Below are 9,856 nucleotides of genomic sequence, written 5' to 3' on the forward strand. Positions count from 1 at the left end.
ATGGCCATATGGACAAATAGCGGCCTGGCTGCGGTCGCCCAGGCAGCCAATGGTCTCATCCCTCCCTCCCCACACACCCAAACCTCACACTCCAGGGATGGGGGTCGGATGAAGCATGTCATTTTATTTCACAAAGACTGTACAAAATTCCTTATAAAACATGGGGTAGACGCCAACGCCACCTGGCTGCCTCACTTTGTCCCCAGCCAGCTCCCCCTGGGGGGCAGGTGAGGGTAGAAGCGTGTGGATGGAATAGCATTATGTACATGGCAGGGCTGCAGTGATAGGTACAAGTTCTGTCATATTTACACTATGTCACATATTCACAGGTGTAAAGGGAGCCAGGAGGAAGGAGTGAACTCCGGCTCACTTCTCTTGTATAAAAAAGCACCAGTGTCCGGGACTGGACACCCTCTGCTGGCAGAGTCGCAGGGGGGCCCAGGGCCTGATTGTCACCGACTGATATCCCGACTGGAGTCCCACAACTTCGTGTTGGGTGGCTCAGCCCGAAGGCGTGCGAAGAAAGGGTGCTGCAGGGCTTCCCCCAAGGTCAACCGCTTTGCTGGTTCATATTCTAGCATGCTTTCAATCAGATCGAAGAGCTGGTGGTGTTCCTCGGCCTCGGAGGTCAGGTACCGCTGGGGGAGGAGGGCAGGAGAGGTGAGGCCCCACCTCCTAATGCAGTGGCAGAGCACATCAAAGGACTCCCTTGCCAAGACAGCACTACAGCCGATACTTGTCATGCCACTCAGCCTACCACCCCATGAGCACAATCATTCCTTTACGTTCTCTGAGCGTCCTGCCAGGCAATCACCATCAACTTCATGCCTCTTTTTTAGCTCTTGCAAGGTAGTCTACTTCCATTTGTGTCACCTAAACAATCTATTACATTGCTCTGACCTCTAGCCATCTCTAGGTCAGGCTGGCTAACCTCCATCCAGCCACAAGACCACAGAAAGATGTCTTCTCTCTGTTCTCCCCTCCTCTCCCAAACTTCTCACGCAGGAGGTGACCTCTGGGAGCCCTGCTCACCCGCAGCGGTTTGCAGTTCTCCCGCACGTAGCGCCCGGCTGAGGTGTTCTCATCCCAATCCAGGCGACCCCGGTAGAAATACTTCTGCTTCCTAGAGGGCAGATGGAGGGAAGCGTCAGCAGGTTCCCCCTGGTGCAGGACACTTCCCTGCCAGAAAGTGACCGGCCACTGCAAATCAGTGCTGTGGAGGGAAGGGCAAAAGGCACAGCCCTGCCCACTTGTGGCCCATCACCTTGTCTTTCGGATCATTCGGGAAGGAACAGGTCCCAGGATCCTCTCCATCATGGCTAGATGTTCTCGGTTGTCATGGGTCTGCAAGACAGAATTGTGCATGGGAGGCAGAGTGGATGGGGCGCATGGCCAGATACACAATCTGTAGGCCCTCAGCCAACAAGCAAGCAGGTGGCAGGATCTGGTTGGCCAAGCCAGGGAGCCCACAACTCACCTGGAAGAGGGTGAAGCCCACATAGTACTCGAAGATGATGCAGCCGATGCTCCACACGTCACAGGGCTGTGACCAGCCCAACTCTGGGGGCAAACACATGGGAGGACAGAGGTGTCATAGGGCCTGGGAGAACCCTTCCCTTGCCAGCCTGGTACCTCAGGCACTTGGGCAGCTTTGCCTGTCCTTACCAAGGATGACCTCTGGGGCCCGGTAATGGCGCGTGGAGACAATAGTGCTGTGGTGCTCGTGGTCAAAGGTGGCGCTGCCGAAGTCCACTACCCGCACAGCTGTGCTCTTGACACTGCGCTCGTCCCGCTTCTGGGAGCCAAGCAGGAGCACAATGAGCCCTTGGGCCCCAGACCCAGATCCTGCCGCTGGCCTGCAATGCATTCCTGAGCCCTACAGGCAGCGCCCCGCACCTCGGGCTTACTCCCTTGGTCCCCCAGGTCCCATGAACTATGTTTGGGGAGTCAGGGAGGATGAGGAAGGAATCATCCTGTGTCAGGGGGCTAGTTCGCAGCTGTATGAAGACTACACCCAGGTGCCAGGGGTACAGTTCTCCTGAAAATAACAGGCAGGAGAGGGGTCTGGGGAGGAGAGGTCTCCATCACCTCCAGGTAGTCAAGGAATGCACAGTCTACCTTACTTACCTTCTCTAGGTTGTAGGTGAGCTCGTAGTCTGAATTCACAAAGAGGATATTTTCAGGCTTGAGGTCCGTATGTGTCAGCTTGTTATCATGAAGGACTGTAGGGGAGAAGGCCAGCTCAGGCTTGGCCCAGGCAGCCAGAGCCAACTGGTGCCAGCCAAGCCCAGCAAGGCCACCTAGAGCCAAGCAGGAAAGGAGGCAGGCACAGACTCACCAGCACCAACCTGTACACTACATCTAAGTGAAATGCCTGGTCTACACAGCCCTGGTCTGATACCCGTCTGTTTCCCCTGATGATGAGAGATACTCTGTTACAGTTACAGCTGTGCACTGACTGTGACAATGTTTATCTCACATATTGCCAACTTAGTCTGTGAAACTGTATCATGAGAACTCAAGAGACACTATAAACATGAGAGCTTGGCTGGAATCCAGGCTCAGCTCCCATCACAGCTTTCTGCTAATGCACACCCTGGGAGGTGGCAGGTGATGGCTCACGTAGGTGGGTCCCTGTCTCCCACAGGTGAGACCCACACTGAGTTGGGGTTCCCTGTGTTGGCCTAGCCCAGCCCTGTTGTCCCCAGCAGCCAAGTGCCAGCTGGTGGATGGGAGCTCTCACTCTGTCTCCATCTTGCAAATTAGAGACAGAAGTTAGACTACGTACTTGCCTGGATTCTCTACCTGTTCCCTCAGCTCAACTACTCCGTGTGCCCATCTGCTCTGCCGTGAAGGGAGAGCATTTCAACTAAGACGGCTCAGCGTAGACCGACCATCAGCCTGAGCAGTGGTTTGCTGCTGCCTTGTGTTTACTGTCCACCATGGTCCCACGAAAGGGAGAGAGGGAAGGAAGCGCTTTGATTTCAAAGACTTTCGTGCAGCTCCCACCAGGCTGTGTGTAATGGTGAGAACAGGGAGGCAAGGCAGCAGAGGAGATGCCAAGATGAGAGACAGTAAGGGCCCTGCAGGGGGGAGGGGCTGCCCCACTTCCACCTCAGCCCCCCCACTCACACTTGACGGCCTGGCACAGCTGGAAGGCCATGTGGCGCACTTGGTGGATGGGGTAGGGCAGGTAGTTGTTGTCTTTGAGGAAATCGAAGGTGCTAAGGCCCAGAAGCTCAAAGGAGATACACATGTGGCCATGGTAGTCAAACCAGTCAAACATCTGGACACAGAGGCTGGGAAGAGAGACGGGGGAGGAGGGCGTCGGATGAGCTCCCATCTGCCCACAACCTTCCAAAGGGAGGGGCTCTGTAGCTGCTGATTTCCCATCCTGGGATGAAAAGAGGCCAGCTGGGAATACCAACTCAGCTCTGCTCTCCGGTGGCCTTCCTGGCACACCCAGGTGGAAAGACGGTGTCTGCCCTGCCTCTAAACAGCTCCAGTCCTTCAAAACCTTTATGCCCAGAAGTGGGTGGACGCTGAGTCATCAGCCTGTCACTCTTAAACCCCAAGGCCAGCCCCAGCTCCTAAGATGCCCTCGCCACCGCCACGACCAGCTCACGTTCACACCTCTTGCCCTCTTGCATCTTCACTTACTACTCTCATTCTATTTTTGGCCTGAGAATAAATGGTAACAAAATATTGCTATGGAAACGACTGTGAGCTGATCAGCACAGTTCCAGAAGAAAACCCACAAAGCATGTTTGGGTGAAAACGTGAACGTTTAGTCCCAGGGCCACTGCCAGGGGAATCACTGCAGAGCTGATCCAGGGCTGGCTACACTGCACCTCAGGGCCACCAGGCCTACCCTGATGTTCTACTCTAAGATGATGAAGCAGAGATGAATGGATAACAAGGCCCAGGACCTCCCTGCCTAGCCCAGGTCTAGTGGATCTTTCCTGTGTGATGAAGAAACCCAGCAGCTGTCCGCCAACTCCTTGGCTTGCTTACTTCTTGTTGTCAGGGTCTTTCTCATTAATTTTCTCTAACACATTGATTTCAAGTCGAGCTGCTTCCTTGTACTTCTCCACGTTCTTAATGATCTTCAGGGCAACGCGAGCCCCACCCCTGCAAGTTGGAAGGACAGTGTTTGCAAGAATATATCTCGGACCAGTGCTGGGAGCCTGCAGTCAGGAATCCTGCCTTTAAGTAGTCAGCAGAGGCAGCCCCGGAGCCCCCACCATCTCTCTGCCTAGCAGCTGTGAAGCAGGGGGCCACAATTAATTACCTGCGATGGTCAACACACTGCACAACTCGGCCGAAGGTCCCCTCTCCTAAGGTACTCACGATTTCATCTGCAATGAAAGACAGTGGGGGCGGGGAGAGGGAGGGAAGAGAAGGCGGGCAATGAGCTGACGTGGAAACAGAAAGGCACGGCCACCTGGGGCAAGGAGATGAAGGAAGGGGAACAGATACAGATAATCATGGGGGAAAACTCCCTGCCTGATTCCCCACCACCTTTAACCCAGGGGCCATGAGAGCTGGGAGTGCACCCAGAGGTCAAGTCTCAACAGCAACTCAAACCACCCAGATAGACAACACCACTGAGAAAAGGCAAGAGAGGCTGTGACTTGGGTTGGCCTTAGGACATTAAGATGGCTATGGGACCGTTACAGGCTATAGGATTGTTACGATTTGGCTTGTACATCGCTCTTGTAGCCAGTCCCCGACGTGGTAGATGAGGTGGCCCTCAGCGTCGTCCTCTACACTCTTGGCTCTCCGGCTGCTGTGCTGCTGGCGGGGGGCGGGGGGGATCGGAGCAAGCCAGATGTCGGAGCGGGGGCCGGAGGGAGGCGGGGTGGGTGGTGGAGGGGTCACCGGTCACAGGCGCCCAGCCATGGGGGACAGACGATGATGGGGGACAGTGGAAGGGAACATGTCAGGATGCAGTAAGGCGGATCCGTGTGAGAAGAGAGAGCGACGCACAATCCCAAGTCCCCGGGCAGAACAGAGAAGTGGTGTTGCCAATGTCACCCATGACCCCATGCTCTATAAGATGCCTTTTTTTCGGACAGGCACACTTCTCCCTTTGCCCCCACCCAAGCCTGTCTGCCCAGGGAGGGGTCCAGGGCTTAGGGGAGACAGATGCTTTCTGGTCTGCCTTCAAACACTGGAGGAGCTGCCCCAGACACAGCAGCAAGCTCAGCCTGCCAGCGACAGTGCTGGGCATCTGATGGGGGCTCCATGCCTTGCCTCCAAGCACACTGCTCGCTTATCAGGGTCCCTGAGAGCCTGCAGAGCAGGAAAGGTGGGGGTGGGGCTGAGACTCACCGAAGATGAGCGGCTGAAGGTCCGGCTGCGCCGCCGCCTCCTCCTGTGCTTTCTCCGGTAGCTGCTGTCATCCCGGTGGTACTCGTAGGAATGGCGGCAGCCTGCATCATAGCACGCCTCAGCCCGCTCCCGGCTGTAGTCATTGCGCCTGTAGCTGCCACAGTAGCGCCGGTCATACATCCTCCGGTCAGAGGAACGGTCGTCATAGCTGCTGTGGGATGACAAACACCCATTAGGTGCACTGGTTCCAGACACGGTCCCTGCTACAAGGCAGAGGGCCGTCCCCACAGCGGCATGTCACCAAGACCTCTTCCTTTAAAAAAAAAAAAAAAAAAAAAAGGAAAAAGACTTTATTTAGCTATCTGAAATGCAGAATATTAGATTACAAGCATATATAGAGATCTCGTCCAACTGCTAGTTCATGTCCCAAAGGGCCACAGTGGAGGCAGGCCAGACCAAACTCCATGGGTGACAGAGGTCTAAGTGGTTGGGCTGTCTTTGGCTGCTCCCCCAGGTACATCAGCAGGAAGCTGGATCAGAAGCAGAGCAACTAGCACTCAAACTGACGCTCTGATTTGGAATATTGGCACCCTAAGCCAACGAAGACCTCTTTAACAGGCACCAGCAGATTCACTCCTTGCAATGGTTTTCCTCTCTACCAGTGACACAATGGGAGCAGAGACCCACTACTTTCTCTATGTTAGACTCCCATTCTCTGTCTGGCTACAAGAGCTAGGACCTGGCCAGGCCCAAGTCAGGAGCCTCATCCAAGTCTCCCATACGGGTAGCTGGGACCCAAATGCTTGGCCCATCTTCTGCTGCTTTCCCAGGCACACTAGCAAGGAGCTGGATCGGAAGTAGAGCAAACCGGAACCCACATGGGAAAGCCAGAGTTGCAGGTGGCAGCTTAACTCATTGGAGCCACAATGCCGACTCCCCCCACTTCTTTCCTCAGAGTTCCTGACTAAAATCCAGCCTTGTTCCAAATCATTTCTCCCATTCAACAGGCCACTACATCATTAAAATTAGATAGATCAGAGTGGCCACACAGCATGGAGATCGAGACAACACTAGGGACACACTTGCATTTCATACCAGAGTCATCACTTGGCTCTGCTCCTGACATCTTAGAAGGCAGCAGTGGATGGCTACCCACATGGGAGACACAGAGTTCCTGGTCTAGGTCTAGCTGTTGTTGGTCTCTGCAGAGGGAATCGGCAAATGGCAGATTTCTTTCTCTCTCAAATAATTAAGCAATAATAACCAACACATAACTCTAATATAGTCTTTGACTCTAGTATCTAGTAGCTCATTAACTATGTCCGGCAACTAGTCATTTGCACATCCCCCTTCTCACTGAAAATCCAGCTATTTGTTTTTTTATTGGAAAGTTAGATTTACAGAGAGGAGACAGAGACAAAGATCTTCCATCCACTGGTTCACTCCCCAAATGGTCACAACAGCCAGTGCTGAGCCGACAGGAAGTCAGAGCCAGGAGCTTCTTCCAGATCTCCCATGTGGGTGCAGGGTCCTAAGACTTTGGGACCTTAAGTTAGCTCCACTGTTTTCCCAGGACACAAGCAGGGAGCTGGATGGGAAGCAGAGCAGCCGGGATATGAACCAGCGCCCACAGATCCATCTACTTGCCCTTCAGACAAGCTTCAATGGTACTTAAGCTTTCCAGGCACTAGCCATCCTGCCCCCACGCTAAGCAGACCTGCTGGATACACTCTCAGCCCTCCTGCTGAATACTTCCAACTGCAATACCATGTTAGCGCCACCTTAGCATGTGCAATCTATGTTTCTTCCTGAGGCCTCACCTTCGGGAACGAACATGGTAACTGTCCTCCCGCCGGCGCCGCCTGGTCCGGTCACTGCTACTTGACCAGGAGCGACTTCTTCGGCGCTTATGCTTCCGGCTCCGATAGTGTTCATGGTAGCTGCCTCGGCTGCCCCGCTCTGAGGAATGGTACCTTCGGGGATGAGGCATCTGGAAGGGATGGAAGGCAGAGAGGAAATGGTAGGGAGAGCTGACTTGCCTAAGCTCTCCCCAAGCACCAGTTGCTCCAGAGACGCTAAGTTGCACTCTACGGTCATCACCCACCAGCCTCCTCAGGTCCTATGAGCTGACCACTCCTCCTTTTTGGAATAAACAGTCCCTTACTAACCTGGTGGGAAATGCTAACAGCACCACCCAGACTATCCCCGCTATAATCCTCCTCCCCCCAACACACTCATTAGGCCACTCCTTGTCCTGGACCACAGCTCCACCAAGACACTCAGGGTCTAGGCCAGGGACTAGGCCTGTGACTGAGGGAGACTGCTTTAACTCACCCCTGGCCAGGGTCTCTCAGGTGTGGACCTGTGTTACGCAGAATCCTGCCCAAGCCAACAGCACAAAGCATTAGTTTGCAGTTGTGGTGTTTCAGTCACTAAGAGGATCCTTTCTGTCCCCAGGCAGACCTGGACCTTCAGCATCCCAAGTGCACAGGTGCAGTTGCTGGGGTTTCCACATGCAGCGGGTTCCAGGGGCCTGACCCCTTGAACTGCCTTAATCACCTCTCCCGTGCCTGGCCAAATCCTGACAGGCTGAATACATAAGGTGCCAACCTAGAGCTGATCTTTCACCTCTTGGGCTTATTAAGTGCAAAATAACTTTTCCAATTAACATCAGCAGAATCTGGAGGAGAGTGGCTACCTTTCCATATGACTGGAACTGGAATGATATGGCTCAAGAATGCTTTATTTCCTTCAAAGGGGGGAAAGGTCCAGGAAGGAGAGAACAGGCCACTCAGGACACAAGTGGTTTTTTTTGGGGGGGGGGAGGGGAGGACGGCAGACTACAGGATGTGCAAAATGTAAGGATCCCATAGCTCCTCTCCACTTCCCCCAACTGAGGACGGTGATATTTGATGCATTTCGGCCCTTACTGGCTGGCAGCAAACCAAAAAGCTAGCAGAAGGTTCTACCTCGATCAGCACGGCCACATAAACGCCATCTCACCCCGTCCGCGCCATCACCCGGATGCCTCCCAGGCCGTCTTCCCCCACCGCCAGGCAACAGGCATCGCAGCTGCCCTTCCTCACAACACCCACACCTCTCTCCTGTAGTTCAACAACTCCTGCACGCTCGAGGGCCATGGGGGGGTGCCTGTCCCCGGAGCAGCTGTGTGGACTCCCCGAGGCCCACTTCGACATTCTGGAATCACTCGGCCTCCTTCCCCTAGCGCCGCTTCGTCTACTTCTCCCTCCAACTTTCCTCCGGGGGCTCCCGCAGACCACCTCGGGCGGCCCGACCCCCTTCCTCCAATCTCCTCTAACCGGGCCGCTCCGCTCGTCTCCACCCTCCCCCTCCCCATCTGCGTCCCCGCCGGCCCTTGCTCCCCAATCCAGTCCTCTCCGCGCTAGCCCGCCGTCGCCATGTTTCCGCGAGGCCCCGCGGCCCGCCCAGCCCGGGCGCTCACCGTTCTGGCAGCGAGGCCCGTGCGCTTGTCCCACAGGAAGTCCGTGATGGCGGCGGCACTGCGGCCGGAGTCCCGGCACCCCCGCGGCGACGAAGTGCGGCTCCACCCCCCCGACCCGAGCCCCTGGGACCTCCCGCCCGTTCCCAGGCTCCGCTCCAGTCCCGCCCGCCCCGGCTCCGTCCCCGCCCCCAGGATCCGCTCTGGCGCCGCTCGCACCGCCCCCGCCCGGGGCCCGATCCCAGCTCGGTCTCCGGCTCTGGCCTCTCTCCGCTCCGCCGCCACCGCTGTGAGCGAGCACGTACGCACGCACGTACGTACAGCGTCACTTCCCATCTACCCCTCAGGTTCCGCCCCCCAGCGCGGCGCGCGCCACCACGTGCTCACCGAGGACCGGGAAGGGACTCGGGGCGGAAGTTCATGGGGGCGGGGCGGGGCGGAAGTCCATGGGGGCGGGGCGGGGAGGCTGAAGCGCGCGAGATGCCTGCCCTCCCGTCACTCCTCTGTCTATGGACGTGGCTGGTGGCTCACTTAGGTTTGGAATTTAGCAGAAAGGCATCTCCTTGACAAGGTGTCGGTTCTCCACGGACGCTCCGAGTCCCACGAGGCTTGCTGAGATCTGTCTACGAGGCCCTGAAATACATCTGCATTTAAAACAATGAATCTACAAAGCTTTAGCAGAAAAAGGCTTTTGTCCTGAACAAAAGTTAGGCGCCTCTTAGGGCGGGGATTAAAGAGGGTTGAGCCATGGAGAAATGGGTGTAGAAAAAAGAGGAACCTTCGGAGAACTATATTTCCCGTGCCTTAAATAGAAGAAGTGGAAGTTGACGGGATTTTTAAGAAGAACGGAGATGAGGAGCCGGCGATGTGTTTCAACAGGCTAATCCTCCGTCCTCACGTGCCAGCATCCCATATTGACGCCGATTCGTTTCCCGGCTGCTTCATTTCCCATCCAGCTCCCTGCTTGTGGCCTGGGAAAGCAGTCAAGGACGGCCCAAAGCCTTGGATCCTGTACCCGCGTGGGAGACCTGAAAGAGGCTCCTGGTTTCAGATCAGCTCAGC

At 55.7% G+C, this 9,856-nt stretch overlaps 1 protein-coding gene across 5 annotated transcripts; it reads right to left on the reverse strand.

Annotated features, from left to right (window-relative positions):
* Nucleotides 1-98: 98 nt before the first annotated feature.
* CLK2 (CDC like kinase 2) lies at nt 99-9,103 on the reverse strand. 5 transcript variants are annotated; one of them, XM_004589003.3, is made up of 13 exons: nt 8,798-9,103; nt 7,155-7,324; nt 5,335-5,542; nt 4,710-4,794; nt 4,292-4,358; nt 4,015-4,131; nt 3,133-3,299; nt 2,128-2,222; nt 1,666-1,795; nt 1,478-1,560; nt 1,265-1,344; nt 1,033-1,123; nt 99-638 (listed from the first exon to the last, which is right to left on the reverse strand). In XM_004589003.3, exons 2-13 carry the CDS (start codon nt 7,322-7,324, stop codon nt 453-455), a joined length of 1,479 nt encoding a protein of 492 aa, XP_004589060.1. In that variant the 5' UTR covers nt 8,798-9,103; the 3' UTR covers nt 99-452. The 5 variants fall into 5 exon arrangements, with proteins under 5 accessions (XP_004589060.1, XP_004589059.1, XP_004589058.1 ...); XM_004589002.4 differs by having other exon boundaries at nt 5,335-5,545; XM_004589001.4 differs by having other exon boundaries at nt 4,710-4,797; nt 5,335-5,545.
* Nucleotides 9,104-9,856: the final 753 nt, after the last annotated feature.

Source organism: Ochotona princeps, chromosome 2 (genome assembly GCF_030435755.1).
Source record: "Ochotona princeps isolate mOchPri1 chromosome 2, mOchPri1.hap1, whole genome shotgun sequence".
Classification (NCBI taxonomy): domain Eukaryota; kingdom Metazoa; phylum Chordata; class Mammalia; order Lagomorpha; family Ochotonidae; genus Ochotona; species Ochotona princeps.